This window comes from Equus caballus, chromosome 7 (genome assembly GCF_041296265.1).
Source record: "Equus caballus isolate H_3958 breed thoroughbred chromosome 7, TB-T2T, whole genome shotgun sequence".
Classification (NCBI taxonomy): domain Eukaryota; kingdom Metazoa; phylum Chordata; class Mammalia; order Perissodactyla; family Equidae; genus Equus; species Equus caballus.
Window position 1 is genome coordinate 35,234,503 of NC_091690.1, and position 18,086 is coordinate 35,252,588.

General features: G+C 53.2%; 1 protein-coding gene across 12 annotated transcripts in view; it reads left to right on the forward strand.

The window, feature by feature from the left end:
* Nucleotides 1-18,086, forward strand: part of LOC100072403 (tubulin alpha-3 chain) — a 45,069-nt gene that overhangs the window by 21,243 nt on the left and 5,740 nt on the right. The window contains exon 1 of one of the 12 annotated variants that reach the window (XM_023645097.2): nt 16,098-16,375. The exons of the other annotated variants lie outside the window; for them this stretch is intronic. Coding sequence (XP_023500865.1) covers nt 16,373-16,375 — 3 coding nt within the window. The 5' untranslated portion in view covers nt 16,098-16,372. Of the gene's footprint in view, nt 1-16,097; nt 16,376-18,086 lie in introns of those variants that run through there. 12 annotated transcript variants of the gene reach the window in all.

Sequence of the window (18,086 nt, forward strand, 5' to 3'; positions counted from 1 at the left end):
CTGCAAGCCAGGTTAGGCAGAGACAAATTCAGTCTTTATTTATCTTAGAAATTCTTTATTTCTCTTCTTTTTATTTTTTAATTTTTGGTGAGGAAGATTAGCCCTGAGCTAACATCTGTTGCCAATCGTCTGCTTTTTGCATGAGGAAGATCGTTGCTGAGCTAACATCTGTGCCAATCCTCCTGTTTTTGTATATGGGACGCCACCACAGCATGGCTAGATGAGTGGTGTATAGGTGTCCACCCAGGATCCAAACCTGAGAACCTGGGGCTGTTGAATCAGAGAGCACAAACTCAACCACTACACCCCTAGACCAGCCCTACGTCTCATCATTTTGAAGGAGAAATTTGATGGGTAAAAATTCGATATTGTTGGGGATTTTTTGTTTCAAGACTTTAAATATTTCACTCCACTCTCTTCTTGTCTGCATGGTTTCTGTAGAGGAATTCGATATAATTCTTACACTAGGTTCTCTATGGGTAAGATTATTTCCCCTCTCTGTCTTCTTTCAAGATTTTCTCTTTGTCTTTGTTTTTCTGAAGGTTGAGTATGATTTACAAGGTGTCAATCACTTGTCATTTATCCTGCTTGATGTTCTCTGAGATTCCTGGATCTGTGGTGTGATGTATGTTAAATAAAAGTTTTTGTCCACTAATGCTTCAAATATTTCTTCTGGTTCTTCCTCCCTCCCTCCCTCCCTCCCTCCCTCCCTCCTCTCTCCCATCTACCCTTCCCTCCCTCCCTCCCTCTTGTATTCTCTTTTCACAGATGTTACACCTTTTGTAATCGTCCCAGCATTCCTGGATATTTGTTTCCACATTATTCAGTACTTTTCCTCTTCTTTTTAGTTTGAGATGTTTCTTGTGACATTTCTTTAAGCTCATTGATTCTTTACTCTGTCATGCCCAGTTTTTTCACCAGCTGATCAAGAGCATGCTCGCTTTCTGTTACAGTATTTTTTGTTTCTACCATTTACTTTAGATCCTTTCTTAGAATTCCTGTCGCGCTGCTTACACTGGCCAACAGTGCGTGCATGTTGTCCACTTTTTCTATGGGAACCCTTAGCCTATTCACTACACCTGTTTTAGATTTCCAGTCTAATAGTTCCAAAATCTCCGTCGTATCCCAGTCTGCTTCTGATGCCTGCTCTGTCTCTTCAAACTGTGGCTTTGGCCTTTCCGTGTGCCTTGCACTTTTTGGTCGAAGGATGGCCGTGATGTATGGGGTCTGAACAACTTGATAAATGGGCCTTTCCTGTGAGGTTCTGATGTCCTAGGAGTTAAGCCATGTTAACTGTTTGATGCTTGATCAGGTGTCAGAAGCTCTAATTGCCTCTAGGTCCTTGGTTTTCTCCAGGGTTGTCGTTGTGTATTTTGTCTCCCCTCTTCTCTTTGGGTTTGCCTCTATACTACTTCTTGAGTCAGACCTGAGACTGGAAGTGTTTTCCGCTGAAGCCCCTATTGATCCAGGAGCCATATTGACGCGTTGGGAAGGTTTAGGGGAGGGACGAGTGTTCTGAATTCCTGTGATTATCTCTCAGGCTTTTCGTGAGCCTGTGACCCTGGGATTTGATCTTCACAAGTGCTTCTCAGACTTTTTGTGCCATGGGTGAGAGAACGCTCGAGGGAGCTGGGGCTGGGTATTTCCTTTCCTGTCCGTGGAAAGCTACAGGGCCCAGGTAAGGGTGTTTCCCTTCCCCAGGCCAGTGATGCTCTGGTAGAAGCCAAGGCAGTGGCTCTGGTGAAAGAGTTCCCTCGAGGGAAGGCTTGCTAAGGACACAGGCTATGCTGGGTGTGTCTCAAAATGGTTGCTCTTCATCTCTCCCTGCTGGAGGGATGAAGCAGTTTTCTATGATCTTCACCCTGAGAATGGGGGCTACTGGAGGTAAAACTCAGGAACGTGTGCAGGCCCCTATAAGTGGGGCCCCTAGGGGCTTTTAGCCTGAAACTGATCTACACTGAGCCTCCAGAAATTCCTGAGTTACGGTTAAAGCTTTGCTGCCCAGATCCTGCCTCCAGCAGAGGGCTCTGCTCTGTTCAGCTGGGATTCTCTGTGTTCACCCGCCTCTCCAGTTTTAGTGGTAACAGTTTGCCCTATGACCTCGATTCTCTGAAGGATTTAGGAATTGTTGATTTCAGTTTGTTCATCTTTTTTCTTGTTATGACGACAGGAGTGATGGTCTCTAAGCTCCACACACCTAGGACCTCAAATGGGGAGTCTTTGAATCTTGATAATTACAATGGGCTAATTTTAGCTTGTTTCCTCTGCAAATGCTTCCTTTTCATCCCTGTTTCTGGAAAAGGGAAGAAATGTCGTCAGGGAGTCTATCTGCTTTTTCAAAGAAGACATCACAAATTGCTCAGGGTCATGTCCTGTCCTAGAATTAAAGCTCCCTTTTTGTTCAACCCAGAAGCTGGGATGCCAGGCCCATGCTCTCCAGGTGGGATGTGTATGTAGGTGATTAGTCTAGGACTTTAAAAGCAAATAGTGAAGAAATAGCAAATTGCTCCATTAAAGGAGGAAACGTGTAGAGGGCAGACTCCTGGTGTCCACTCAGGATGATAAGCCTGCTCCAGGTCAGACAGGTCAAAGGAGGCAGCAATTCCACTGGCAAGGGTCAGTCTCCCTGTCTGTCGCTCCCCTGGGCCCCTGTTATCCTGGGCTGCATCGTTTCAACTAAAACACACCTTTACTATTTAGGTGTCAGTCCTTGTAGCCATCCACTTGTGTCCTCTCCACACCCCGTTAGCTGGGCCACAGCAACCTTTACACAGTTAGGTCTGGCTTCCCTTGTCACCACTCACACAGCCAGTGCTTTCCACACTTGACCTCCAGAGACAGACAGAGGAGAATCATGCTAAGGAACAAGAACAAGGCTTTATTAAAAGGTGTGGGGAAGGCACGAGGGTTCTGGGAGGAAGATGGGGAGAGGGGAAGTTTCAATTGTAGTGCAAAGGAGGTGTCCTGCCTGACTAGAGGGAACGTGATCAAGTGCCCCCGTGTTCTCTCCTGAGGCCTCTGAGCACAGGGACAGGGGATGAGGGGACCTAACCAAACAGCAAGGCTGCTCCTTCCGGTGCCCCCGCTGAGGTAGGGCTGCTGGAAGTGGAGGTGGGGATGGAAACACCCCTTTCTGGCCGTGGTGCTGGGCCCTCAGCCGGAAGTAAGGCGTCTCTTCCTGCACAGGCCCCCAGGGATGCGGCTTGAGGAAGGGGCAGTAGTGCATCCAGACCCAGGGTTCTGCCTGGTGCTGGGTCTTGCAGTCACCATTGGGACGCTCTGGGGAGGGGGCCCCCAGGTGTTCTGGCCCAAGCTGCCCCCATAGCGGTGTGTGGTGCTTGGGGCCACACTCGTCTGTGCTCTAAGGCTGAGGGCACGGAAGGAACGGGTCAAAAATGACAGAGCAGATCTGCTGTCAAAGCCCTTAGATGCTACCAAGACCTGTAACCTGAAGGGCATGTGGCTTCTGCTGCCAAACTGTGACTGTGGCTGCCTCATCCTGGTCCCAGCATGGGTCACAGTGCTCCGCTTGTATGTGGCAGGGGCCAAGCCAGAGGCGTGGGCTGTGCCAGAAGGGAAGATAGCTGGGGTGGCAGCAAGACCTGGCCAGGTGCTGCTATGGGTGCCCAAGATGGAAGGTGTGGGTGTTGCCACCCGAAAAGCTGCCCATGTGGTGCTGTCCCCAGCAGGCTGGCCTGGTGCAGGGGTTGGGGCTCGGGGTGGGGCTGGCGCAGCCCGTGTGCCCTTCTGGAGAGAGCTTGGTAAGGTGGTGGCTCCATGCTGCTGCCCATTAGGGGCCCCTGATTTGGACTGGGCCACGGCTCCAGGGTTCGTGGGAAGTTTGGGAGTTGGGGTGCGGCCACAGAACCTCAGTGGGGACAGGCTGCTGGTGACTGAGGCCATGCTGTCCCTGGGGGACATCTGAAGGGCCAGGGCAGGTGAGGAGATGCTCCCACTGGAGCCAGCTGCAGACCCCTCGAGCAGAGGCTGGGGAGCCGGAGTAGTGTCCATGGGGGTGACCTCAGTGTCAGCAGCTGCCCAGGGAGCCAGGCCTGTAGATATGCAGGGAGAGGGGCTGGAACTGCCAGCAGGAATGATTGGCAGGCCCGTGGAGGGAGGGGCACCAGGATCCGTGATGGGAGGGGGGCGCTGTGAGGTGGAGACAGGAGAGTCTGTGCACATGGGTGAGGTGCTCCAAGCTGCAGAGAAGGCAGAACTGGCGTCTGCTGCAGCTGACACTGCAGCCTTGGGTTTCGAGTGGCCTCCTCCTCCCCCATTGCGAGGGTGCCCCCAGGTGGACTTCAACAGGAAGCAGGGAGGGGATGCTGCCGCAGGGGCAGGGGCCCAGCAGGCAGAAGTTGGGCTTCCAATTGCAGACTCCATGCCTGGTGCACGGCCAGGAGCAGGGAGCAGGGCGCCTTGGCGCCCAGCAGACAGCACCGCGCTGCGTGATCCTGGGGAGGAAGCAGGGCTCAGCAAGGTGGACAGGGCTGAGGGCAGTGAGGGTGAAGAGGTGCCTGGAAGGGGCTGTGACTGGGAGGGGAGGGGTCCTGGAGAGCTGTGCTTCCTCTGCCACAAAGGATGCCCCACGCTGGCCGCTCCAGCAGTTTCCAGGATGGTGAGTGGGCCCATGGTGTCCTGGACCTTCCTGCGTTTTCCCCACTCTGAGGTCATGCTGGGGGCCAGAGGGACAGCTGGTGGAGGAGCCGTCGCTGCAGCAGGCACGGGGACAGAACAGGAAGGCTGGGTGGTGCCATGGTCCCTGACGGCCTCGGTCTCACCCCGCAGGGCACTGTCGATGGTCCGCAGTGCTGCTTCCTTCTCCGAGGCCAGATCTTCCACGGTGACTCGAAAGCCCAGCTCAGGGGCTGGTGGCAGCCTCAGAGGGGCCCCGTGCCTGCTTGGCAGCAGAGGGGTCTTGCGTTTTCGGGGCCTGGACCTGTCGGGTGTGGGTGAGCAGATGCTCTGGGTTTCTGTCTGCCCCGGTGTTGGCTCTGCGTCCTTCCCACGCTGCGTCTTCCTGTGGGAGAGCCCCGAGCCTGCAGAGGGAGACCCACGGCCCTCTGGGATCACTTTCTCGGAGGGCCTCTGGGGCAGCCAGGTGTGGGCTGTGGCTGGACCCATCCTTCTCTGCACTGATGGGAACCCTCGGGTGGAGCTATATGAGCTGGTGATGGCATTTCTTCTGGGGCAGGAGCTCATGCACGAAGTCTGGGACTTCTGGATTGATCTGTCCTCTGACCTCATGCTGTGGTGGGTTCCCTGCAGAGGCCCAGGCCTGGGCACGATGGAACAGAGGCCTCCCTGCAGCCCCAGCGGCCTAAATGCAGACGATGCCTCCCCAGGGTTGTCAGGGCCCCTTCCCTCATCGTCCTGCCTCTCGATGACTGGGGGGTCTTCCTCCTGCTCGGCCGTCTCTTTCCTGCTCTCTCCCGGGGTTCTCAACAGCATCTTCTCAGTGCTGGGGTCTTGAGCACACCTGGGTGTTGTGGGTGGCATCGGAGTGACTCCCTGCTCCTGGACCACGCAGGGAGTGACTTTGTCCTCAGCAGATGGTGAGCTGCAGGACTTCTCGGGGGTGAGAGCAGAGAGCATGGCCTTGTTCTGATGGCCAGGCCTGCACATGGAAGAAAGGACCCCCAGAAAGGAGTGCAGGATCTTCCGGGTCAAGGCACCCCATCTGGGAGGTGCGATGAGAAATCGCGGGTGTGAAGTTGCTGCATTCCTGCAGGATGTCCTGCGAGTGGGTGGCGGGGCATGGACAGCTGGGTGACCCCGGACAGCCAAGGGAAGTCGGCAGGTGCGGTGAAGGGGCTGGAGGCGGCGAAGCCCTCTTGGCAGGCGCTGGCCCCACAGTGCCCGGGGTGGGCGTGAGGGGCACAGCCTGCCCTGGGATCCGCCCATAGCGCAGGTGGGTGAGGTCTGTCTCTCAATGGAGAGCTGGGCTCTGAGTTCTCTCCTTCAGGTGCAAAGGACACCAAAGGTGAAGTGGGCAGTGTGGTGCCTGCTGCTAGGACGCAGCTTTGGAACCTGTGAGGGAAGAATGGACATGTGCCAAGATTCTAGACGGAAGGGCACGTGTGCAGAGGATCCAGAAGGACCTGGGGTGGGACACACTTAACATGTGACCCAGCAAGCACGCTCCTAGGCAGCTAACCAAGGGAGATCACGACTTCTGTTCTCCAGAAACCTGGGTGCAGTGACTGTTGTCACTGCCTTTTTCAAATTTCCTCATGTGGGGCTACTGAGGTTTTCCAGTTTTCTGGAGTGAGTTTGTGAGGATTTCTAGTTGTCCTGAGAATAACGCTACGTGTACCGTTGTTTCACAGACCAATTGCACATAACGCCTTACCAGAGAAATAGAACGTAGAAGCCTTCCAGCCCTGTGGATGCTGTGCCCTCCACTCTGTCACCATCGTCACATGGGTCACCTCCATAGAACTTGAACGCCACCCTCTGACACTGAGGAGTCCTTTTTTATTCAGAGTCGTACATATATTAAAAAATTTATGAGGTGAAAAATAGGCCACCACATTTATCCAGAGACAACCTTTCTGTCGCTCTTCCTTCTTCCTCAAGTTCCCAGCTCCTCTCGTGTCATTGCACCTCAGCCTGAAGTTCTTTTCACAGAGTATTTTATGGTGCATTGTCTGGTGATGAATTCTCCTAGTTTTCTCTCAGCTGCATCAACCCTTGTTTGGGTTTTGCTTGGTTTGGCCTTCGATCCTTAAGGGCACCTTTGCTCCCTGTCATGTCCTGGGTTGGTCTTTTCTTTCAGCATTTTAAAGATGTGATTCCGTCTCTTCTACCTCTATGTTCTCTTTTTCTTTCTTTTTTCTTTCTTTGTGAGGTTGATTGGCCATGAGCTGAGATCTGAGCCATCTTCCTCTAGTTTGTCTATGGGATTCTGCCACAGCATGGCTTGATGAGCAGTGTGTAGGTCCGGGCCCAGGATCTGAACCTGCAAACCCCGGGCCTCTGGCACAGAACAAGCAAACTTAACCACTATGCCTCCAGGCCAGCCCCTGCCTCTATGGTTTGTGAGGAGAAGTCACAGCCCTGCACACTGATGTTCTCTTAGCCATGACGTGTGGTTTCGCTGACTGGTTTCAAGCTTTTCCTTGGTCTTGGCTTTCTGTGAGATTGACTCTGGTCAGGGTGAGGCTTTCTGAGCTGAGTCCTGTGTTTCTGGAATTTGGGAAGTTTCCCACCATCCTTTTCCTCACATCTTCTCTTCTGCACTGACCTGTTTCACTTTCCTTCAGACGCTCCCATGGCTCACAAGGTAGAAGTTTCCATGTTCCCCACATCTCTGAGGGTCTCGTGTCTTTCGTTCAATCTTTCGTTCCCTTTGTTCTTCAGATTTGCCATTTCTATTGATCAGTAAGTTTTCTGACTCTTTCCTCTGTTTTCTCCATTTTGTTACTGAGCCCATCCAGTGAATTTTTGAGTTTGGATGTTGTATGTTAAGTTCTAAAATGTCCGTTTGCTTCTTTTCCGCAGTTTATCTCTGTCTGCTGAGAACGTGAGTCTTTCCAGGAGTTTCCCGAGCCTTCCCTCTGCCTCCCTGAGTGTGGGTGCAGTGGAGGCTCTGTCTGAGCGGAGTGCCTGCGGGTTATTTCAGGGCTGGGTCTGTGGAGCGTCTTTTGCCTTGAGAAGTGCTCAGCTTGTCCTCGTTCTTGGTCTGTTTGTGGTGTGATCTTGCGCAGTGTCCTGGACAGTTTGCTTCTGGTGTCGTGAGACTCTGCTTCCCAGTGCAATCCTCTGGAGCTGGTTCATTGTTCTCCCTCTGTTGGCTGATGGAGCATCGATAGAGGGAAGGTCGAGCTGCGTGTGGTACTTGCCTCTGATGGCAGTTGTTCCCGCCTCAGGCCGTTGTCACGGCGTCGCTGTGCCGCTGTGTCACACGGATACATCCCACTCACGGGTGGATCCGGGCAGTGAGTGGGGCTCAGTTCTGCAGGCCTTTGCTCTGCCTCTGTGGTCTGTGCTGTGCCTGCAGCTCAGCATGAGCCCAGGACTCGTGTTGGCTCACCCACCGAGGTAAATAGTCCCTTCTCCAGCTGTCTCTTGCTCAGGATCCACCCACATCTTCAGGCTCAATGGCGCCTCTGACAAGGTCTTCTGAGTGTTTGCACCCTGTAATGTCATGCAGATCCACGTGATTTGGTTGACCTACCTGGTGAAACAGCCAGAGAAGAAAAAGAAGAAAAGAATGGGGATTCCCGTGGCCTGCCACGTGGCCTAATGGCGAAGTTCCACGTGGTCTGCCTTGGTGGCCTGGGTTCAGATTCTGGGCACAGACCAGCACTACTCATCAGTGGCCATGCTATGGCAGGGACCCACATACAAAAAGGAGGAAGATTGGCACAGATAAGATTGGCATAGAAGTTAGCTCAGGGCGAATATTCTTCAGCAAAAAAACACCAGGTTTCCCTGACACTCTTCAGATCCAGGAGTCTCTGTCCCTGCTCCCTTGTCCAGAGACAAAGGGAAGTTCTCAGGGCCTTTGGTGCCTCTGCCATCGCTGAGGCCGCAGGGCAGACTCTGTCACTGGGGAGAGAAAAACAAAATGAGTGGGGGTGACCCCTCCCTCCTGACTCACAAGGCCCCCGTTCCCACTAGTCGGGTTAGAAATAAGGGGCTGGTCCCACAGATTTCACTGTCAGCGGCTGCTGGGTGCCCCCTGCCCTACTGGGCTAGGACACAGAGGAGGGAACAGCCCCATCATCACCCCATTGCAGGAGTCCTGTCCCCACCTGCCTGGTAGAGTTCATGTCTCAGCGTTTTCAAGCACGTGCTTTCTGTCCTCTGTGCACAGTCTCATTTGTCATCTGAGAGATGGAGGATGTGTGGGGCCTACTCCGTCTTGGCCCAACCTGAAGTCTACTGTCACTTTAAAATAAGTGCATTCACGTTGTTGCATATGGCAAAATACCCTTCTCTTTTCAGCCCAAATAATGTTCCGTGGTACGTATATTCCACATTTTCCTTCTCCGGTTACCTTTTGGTGGACAGTAAGTTGCTTCTGTGTCTTGGCTGCTGTGAATAGTGCTGCCGTCACACGGGGCTGCAGAGGTCTCCTGGAGATCTTCCTTTCGACTCTTTTGGATACGTACCCACAAGTGGGATGGCTGGACCGTGCTAAGTGAAATAGACCAGTCGCAGAAGGACTACATTGTGTGATTCCACTTAGACGAGGGCTCTAAAATAGTTAAGTCACTATGTTTGATAACACTGCATTGTGTAACTGAAATTCACTACGAGAGCAGAAGTTCAGTGTTCTCACCAAAAAAAAACAATATGTGGGGTGACGGATGTGTTAATTGACTGGATGGGGGAATCCTCACACAGTCTGTCACGTCATCAGGTTGTACATTGCTGACGGTTTTATTTGTCAGTTATACCCCAATATAGCTGAGAAAAAGGACCCCCTAGAAAAGCAAGAAGAGGAAAAAATGTCAAGTTCATGTCAACAGAGAGTGGAACGGTGATTGCCAGGGGCTGGGGGGGGATGGGTAACTGCTGTTCAACAGGCAGAAAGCAGGTGGCAGCTGTGTGAGACGGGTGAGTTCTAGAGAGCTGCCCACAGCACTGTGCCTGTAGTTCACGGGGCTGCGTCGTGCACTCAAATGTTTGCTAAGAAGGGCGGCCATGTGTTAAGGGCTCTCACCACAGTAAAATAATTACATGATGTCTGGTGATCACAAGATGCTCAGCGTATATAACTGAAGTTGTACAGCAATATCAAACTCTAGAACTAGGTAATTTCCAGGAAATAAGAAGTAGAATTGGTTGACAATGAAAGAACTGATATCTCACTAAATGTGTGCTCTGAAAAAGATGTACAGTATTCATAAATGCACGTGAAAGAAAATGTTTCCTAGTCATTTCTATTTCATATGATCATAGTGCAGTACACTGTGCCAGTGCTTGTCTGTGAACAGTAAGGTTACTTGGTTTGGGGTTTTCTATAGTCTCCTACGTTTTTGTGACTGAAGGCATGAGTTGGGTAATTTAAAAAGTGCTGAAGCAGTTTTAGCTTTTGATGTGCCACAAATTCCTCCTTAACCTTTGGCACTGGATTCTTTGACCGGAGGAAACAGAATAGTAGCTAAAGAAAGAGTGTGAGTGTCAGATGGTGTCAGTGATTATGGACAGAAGGAGATGTCCTTGCCAGAGTTACTGCTGGTCCTAGAAGACTCTCATGGGCTCTGTGACCCTGGGCAGTCACTGCACCTCTCTGAGCCTCTCTCTCCCACGTGACACTAGTAATCCAGGAGAGCCAGAAGCCCAAGGAGCTAGTGTCAGATTGACGCAGGCCCAGATGTTGACCTGACATGTGGCCCAGGGCTGTGGAGGATGCCATGGTTACACCCTGGCACAGAGCCCTCCACATCCCTGGCATCCTGAGCACGGGCAACTTGGCGACAGTGGAGGCCGTGCCCTTAGCTGAGACAGAGGAGATGGAGCAGAACATGGGAGATGTGCTTCTGAGCCCACGGGACCTGGAGACCCAGTACCTGGGCGGCCTGCAAGGGCAGGACACTCCTCCTCCACGAGCACTTGGGGCCCGGGCACTCGGGAGTCCTGGGTCCTGATGAGGGGACCTCTCTGACCTCCCCTGCTGGGGACTCCACCCACGCAAGTCACCTTCCTGGCTTCTCTGCCAACCTTGTCCCACTTTTAAAGCTCTCTCTTCTGAACATCATGATACACTTTGTCAGTTTCCTTCTCCTCTGCCTGGGCCTGCTCAGCACAGGCCCCGTCTCTGATTCCAAGAGTCCAAGAGTGGACGAGACAGAGACATCATCTGGTCAGTCCTCCTCACTTTCCGGAAGGTGAGTGGAGACCAGAGTATTTACCAGGTTCTTGGACACCATGGTGACAATATTAACTCCAGTAGCTGCAACATGTAAAGCACTCAGTGTGCACAGGCTCTTTACACAGATCAGCTCCTGAAACCCCACAGGCCCCTGTGATGTCAGTTCCCATCCTCCACACAAGGAAATCGAGTCTCAGAGAGGTGATGTGACCTGCTCAGAGTCACACAGCAAAGAAGAGGATAGGCTGTTGTTTACCCACGCTTTTGTCGAAGTCAAGATGCCAGAGATGTCGTGTGGTCCTGCTGCCCAGGCAATTGCTGTTTATTATGCTCCTACTGTGTGCTGGGCTCTGGGTGAGGCTAGGAGATACAGTGATGATAAGACAGGCCCATTCAGTGGGCGGTTTCTCGTCTGTCCTCCCCTGGGAACCTTGAGAGCGGCGCCCACAGTCTCAGGCCAGGCCCAGAGCTTGGCACAAGGCTGGGCCCGGTTAATGCTGAATAAACAAAGGAACAACTGCAGCTTGTACAACAAGCACTGCCGATGAGTGCAACTAAAATCCCTGTCTCTTGGAAATTAAGCCCAAAACAAGTTTTGTTACCAAACCGAACGTGGTCCCTCTTGGGAGGGACTGACCAGAAGTAGTTTCATAGAGTCCAGTTTTATTTGCAGCATGCAGCAAAGAAAAAGGTGGAGAGCAGAGGGAATAATTTCATGAAGTGATGGCCCCCCGAGCACAGGGAGGTGGGTGTCTTCGCTGGGGTGGGGAATAAATATTCAAAGGGAAGTTTCATCATCGCACGTAGAGGCGGGCAGAAGCTGGCACATGCATGGTTTGAAATCATGGTTCTACGTACATCACGTGACCTGAAAACAGCTCCTTCACCGGTCTCAGAGGAGGGGAATTGACCAGGTTAACGAGGGCAGGTTACTTTGGTAAACTCTTCAGCTGTCTGTGTCGGTGCTAGTCTGGTGGGTGTGGGCTGGGCTGCTCTGGTCTGGGCTGGTTCAGAGCAGCTGGGGCCAGGGCACCTGTCGCTTAGGCCTTCTTCCTGGAAGATACTGAAAGCCAGTAAGCTCATGGCCTGCAGTGTTAGATCAAGGAACCCCTGCCCCTGGCCAGAAGACAGGAGGATCAGGTCAGACACAAATGTCAGAGTCCAGGCAGGACAAGAGAAGTGGGTTAGGATCCCTGTCTGGTGACAGTTTGACCATCCTTTTCCAGAAATGATGCTGGGTCAGCATTTATACGGAAATCGTTAACCCGACCTCCAAATCTATCCAAAAATCAGCTCCAGGTTGATTGTGGATCTAATTGTGCTTGGTAGAACAATAAACATTGAGAGGAAACAAAGGGGAGGGTTTCCCGACATTGGGGAGGGCAGAGGTGATGTGACTAGGGTAGAGCAGAGCTGACCATGGAGGAAAAATTGGCTCCTTTGGAATGAGGATCCTCTGTTCACCAGCAGACACCAGAAAGAGCAGGAAACATAAGCCCCAAAGTGGCAAAGGCTCTCTGCAACCCACACATCCAATGCAGGACTCGTATCTACAAAGAAAACAAGAGAAAATGGGCAAAAGACCTGAACGGATACTTCCCCAAAGAGGCCCTACATCGTGAAGACTCAGATGGAAAGGGGCGCAACCTCATTAGTCTTCAGGGAAACACAATTTGAGAGCCACCCAGTCAGCAGCACGACTACAGTGAGAAGTGTCGGTGTCGAGTGTTGTGAGGACGTGGATGAACCGGAACTCTCTGCAGCGCTGATGGTCGGTAAGTAGACACAACACTGGGGAAGACTGTGTTATTATGTCTTAAAAGTTAATACAGTCCTCCCCTTGGCTGCCACAGTTTCCCCTCTGTCTACTCTCAATGCAGATGTGTACTTACATCCACACAAAATACACACGAACTGGAAGGTTCTTAGCACCCAGAAGACTGCTTATCCCACTCATGACACAGAGAATGCGTTGACTCAATGCTGCAGGACACAGTTCAGGCAGAATCTCCAGTTCAGCTCAGTAGCGTGGCCTGGGGCATGTTCTCATGAAGGGCTAAACAGAGCAAGATGCAGGGAACCCTGACTGACACACAAACCTGGTCCTGAGATGACGGTGACCGACTGTTCCAGTTTGCCCAGGATGGAGGAGCTTCCCCTGACTTGGGACTTTCGGTGCTGAAGTCCTGGGCAAACCAGGACAACAGGTGGTCTCCCTACTTGAGCTGGTGCAGGCTGGTCAGACCCTTGCAGCTGGATGGAGCTGCCCACAAGCTCCCAGAAGGACTGATTCTTTTCCATTCTGGATGATCTTTCTGCTGCCAGGACCCTGAATTATCTGACCTGCTTCAAATGTTGGTCCCAGTCGATGTGACTGTCTGGTTGGCACCACCAATGGCCTCCTCCTCTGTCTCCCCCGCCCACTCCGGCCCTCTGGCCTCTTTCCCACACTGCAGCCAAGGGGATCTTGAAAAACTCAGATGCACTGTCAAGATCTTCTCCTCCAGTGCCTGCGCTGAAAACCCTTCAGTGACTCCCCAGTGGTCCATTTTCCAGTCCACTGGATCTTGGTCTTCAGGACACAGGCCCTAGGCCTTGGAATTTGGGGTCTGGAGATGGGGGCTGGGGGGAGACATAGGATAGCAAAAAATTGTTAACTTTGGTTGTTAAGGATGAGAAAAAAGACAACACACACACATCCACTGCCTGCTTCATTTCATAAAGGAAGAGCATCTTAGCACCTCAAGAGCAGGAAGGACGTGACTTCAGAAATAGAAGGCCATCGCCCTTCCCTGGCAGGGACAGCTGGTGTCCTTACACTGATATTTTCACTACCCAGAACTTCTGCCACTGGTTATGGATTTGAGTCTTGTCTCCATGACTTCCTAGCTGTGTGACTTTGGGCAAGCAGCTTCACCTCTCTGTGCCTCCCTGGCTTCTTCTTGGGGTCATTGTGAGGATGAAATGATGGAACCCATGTGAAGCCCTTCGCCAACTCCATAACCTACAGGGGCTGATAAAGATGGGTGCTCACCCTCATTCACTGCACAGCACCGCCCCCTCGTGGCTCTGTGCCTGGTGCACCGACAAGAGCCCTCTGGGTAGCAGCAATGAGGCCTCCCCAGGCAGGAGTCGGGGCACGGTGATGATGTGCTTGCAGAGTCGGTCCACTGGCAGGGCCAGGGAGGCGAGCTCAGGGAGCCAGGAAAACCACGAGACAGAGAGAGGAGACTGTGCGAGCCATGCAAGTGTGGCTGACTGTCTGCACACGCAGGGCATGCACACCATGGATCTGCACACCTGGGTCTGGTCCGTGTGACCCTGGGCTGTGTGTGCTACCTGAGGCCACACTGTACTGTGGTCTTCCACTGGCCACCTGCTGGCCAGGTCACCCAACAGCTCTGGTCTTCCTGGCAGGGACCTGGAAGGACAGGGCCACCACTCTGGGCTCCTCTGCCCAGGACCAGTGACTCAGAGCTCTGGGCAGGCTGATAGAGAGGCTACGAGAGGCCCGGGGGCCCCCCCACCTCCCACCTGGATCGTACCCCCGACATCCTAGCCAAGGAGGCAGGCCCCGCTGTCACACCTGGGGATATGAGCCCCCCACCAGGGACTTGTGCCGCCGCTGGTATGGGAAGCGCACACTAGCGGGCTGGGACCAGCACCCAGGTGTCCCTGGTGATGCCACCAGGAGTCCTGCCTCCACATTTGGCGCAGGACCTTCTCCCAGCCCCGCAGCCCTTCACTTTCTTGAGGTTTTGGGGGCCTCTTTAAGAAAACAATGCACAATTACAAATGAAAGATTAGGTACCAAAGGGAATCTCTGCTCAGAATGAGAACGCGAACAAAACAAACAAGTTCGACAAGCTGATGAATACCACTCCAAATCACAAAAGCCAGAAAAAATTCCCTCCCTGGTCCGAAGCCTGTGGTTAAATGGCCGCTGTGCCCAGGTCAGACGGCCCCTGGTAAGAGAAGCAGCGTGCGTTACCCAGGCTGCTGCACATCCCCTCTGTGCAGTGTGGGGAGTGAGATATTTTCAGCGTCGAAAGAAAACACCCCACCAACCTAGAATTCTGTATCCATCATATTTCTCCTCAAAAGTGAAGGAGAAATACAGACTTTCTAAGGTAAAAAAAAAAAAAAAAAAAAAAAAAAAAAATTGAATGTGTCTCCATCAGACCTGCCTTGCAAGTCATGTTAAAAGTTCTTCAGAGAAGGAAAATGATATAGGTCAGAAACTTAGATCCATGCGAGTAAGCGTATTTCTTGAGATGAAGGTCAAGATGACAGCACTAAAGCCCAGTGCAAAAGTTTCATTCCTTCTGGGTAGAGACGTGGTGTGCCTGCATAAGCCCCATTTCCTTAATGGCCTCCCAGCTCCATTTTAGAAGCCCTGACACGTGTTACTCCATTTCGTTATTGCTATCCACAGAGAAAATACATTTCTCTTGTTTAAGGCGCCCGGTCTGTGGTATGTTGTGATGGCAGCCCAAGGTGACTGAGACAGAAGGATCCACTCTCCCAGGGAGAGAAGCAGGGACGGTTTCTCCTGGTTTCCCTGGCTCTCCTGTGACCTCCTCCCATCCCCCTCCTTCCTACTGCCAAAGCCGTGTTTCTAAGGGCAGACCTGAAGGCACTGATCAGAGCCTCCCCTAGACCTTTCCGGTGTGTCTCACTGCAGGGGTTCGGTCCCCATCTCCTCTGAGGAGAAGTTAAGGGTCTGCTTGAACATCCGCTAGGGAGTCGCCAGAACCAGGTGTTGCGTTCTGATGCTGAGCAGGATCTGCCTGGACTCCTCCTCCGCAGCTTTTCCCAGAAGGATCTACACATTGGATCCTAAAGAAAGTTCAGTCCACCTTTACGGAATGGAGGAATCTGGTGATTGTTCCAAAGTCCTCCAAAAGGGACACTGTGCCCACAGCCAGTTCTTGGGGGTGAGAGGGCTGCCTTTAATGAGGAATCCCACTCCTCCTTAAAGAAGTAACCAAATCCCACCCGGTTTGGGGCGCTGGATGGGAATGGCTCTTTTGCACCAGGAAGGGGGCAGACAAGAAACAGGACGACGACTTTGGGTAGATGACGGGCAGGCATGTTTGCAGAGACCCGAATAAGGAGCCAGGAGGCGAGCGGGTCTGCGGTGCCGGGCGAAGGGGCAGCAGCACACGGGTGTGGGCTTTACACGTACTGTAAGGTCCCGTGCCCCACCCAGGGGGCGCTGTGGCCGCTCCGACGTAACGTCAGAGGACACCCCGCAACGCCTGGCCCTACCTCCGCCTTCCGCGACGTCCAACCTTCCCGCCAAAGCCACATCCAATGAGAAAGCACCATACACCGCGCGTCAAGCAACAGCCAATGGAAAGCAGGATTCCTGGCGTCGGCCCGCCCCCTTGTGCTGGGGACCAATGGCAGTGAGGCAGCGCAGGCGGCTCTGGGGAGCGCGCGCAGGCGCAGCCGTTGCGGTGGAGGAACGGTTGGGTGGAGGAGCGGTTGAGGTCCAGCAGCAGTTGAGGTCGAGGAGCGGCGTCGGGTGGCAAGGAGCTCACCATGGTGAGGCCCGGGCCGGGATGGGCAGTGTGGGCCGCACGCGTTGGCAGGACCCCGGGCATTGTTGCCCCGCGGACGCCCAGGCGGGAGGGCGGACGTGGGGCGGCGAGGGGCAGGCCCGAGACGGTGGGGGACCTGGGGCGCCACAGGGCTTCGGCGGCAACGGGTGGCGGAACAGGGCGCGGGAGGCCCGGCCTGCGGGGGAGCAGAGCGCCGGCGCGGGGGCCTGTGAGGCCTGGGGCCCGGGAGGGCTCCTCCTCTGGGGGGCGGCCGGGGCGATGGCACCCGGTATGTGGGTGTCCAGAGAAGGGGTCGCGGGTGCGGGGGCTCCGGAAATCGCGTCGTCAGGAGCCAGGGCGGCAGTGGGTCGTTGCCTGGCATGGACTCGGGCTCCGAGAGGACCAACGGCGTGGGGGTCCCGAAGGCTGGGGAGCGGCTCTCAGGACCTCCTTCCACGACGGAACGTTCTCAAGGACCCCAGGGCCTGTGTTTATGGGGTCGTGTCTGTCGGTGTTGGTCACGTTAAAGATTCAGACCGAGACGCTTCCCAAATACTCACTTTGAACCAGCGTGTTACGTAAGTGACACGTGGAAGTCTGACTGGCCGCGGCCCTCAGTCCTTGGAGCAGAAAAGCAGCTGGTTCAGCCTGCGGCTCCCACCCTCAACAGCCCCAGGGCTTCCCTAGACGGCTGCATTTCCTCCTGTACGCAGGTGTTTCGTCTGTGCTTTCCACTTTGTCCCAGCTCTCAGGGTAGAGATTTAATACAGTTAATGACCGTTTTTTTGCCTCATCAAGGACATTCTTAAGTGAAACTTGTTTTCTTTTCTTTTTACACCGAGTGCATAAGGGTGAAGAATCCAGTGACCACTGGTACAGACTGGTGCCACTCCCTTGATTTGGGCTCAGGTGCCAACAGTTGTGTGCACCTTTGATTGTGCACTGTCAGTGCAAATGTCAGCACAGTGAAGGGATTAGGAACCTCCTGATCCTGCTGGGAAATGCTTGTGCCTCCACCCACCCTGGAGAGGTCTGCGGACCCCCAGCGCCTGGGAACTCCACCATGGTCACTGAGCCCCGGTGCTGGGTGGGGGCTCGGGAGAAACAAGGGATGTTCCCAAGAGGGAGCACACCTTCACTGTAAAGTAAAGGAAGGAGGAAAGCACAAGGGTCTCTTTGCACATTGGGTGGCAGGAAGGTGAACCTTCTGGGTAGGAAGGGAACAAGGTCATCTTCGAAGAATATGAAAAGAAGAGTCGGTCTGGAGTTTGCAAAGAACAGAGGAAGTTTCAAATGATTTTTTTCAGAGAGGAGATACAGCTGACTAAAGAAATGTGAACTTTAATGATCCAGGGAGATTGGTGATGAATTTATAGTTAAGGCTTTCTGTGGGAAGCTAGAAATGATTTTCCTGATGGCTTTGATTAGTATCTTGGTTAGATAATCAGATGGAAGTGGCCTTGCAGACCACTTAGCTCCCCAGCCCTCATTTTGTAAATGAAGAAATTGGGGGATTTCTTCAGGTCACAGAGCTGATGCTGATCATACTGGCCTGAGGGAGTCGAATGCCACATCAGGCCTCCTGGGAAACACATCCTGTGAAATACAGGGTGTCCGGATTTAAGTAAGGCAAAATGAGTGACATGGGTTTGAAAATGGTGTGGTTGGGTGGATTCCAAAGCACTTCTCAGAGTGTTGATGAATTTTCCCTCTGG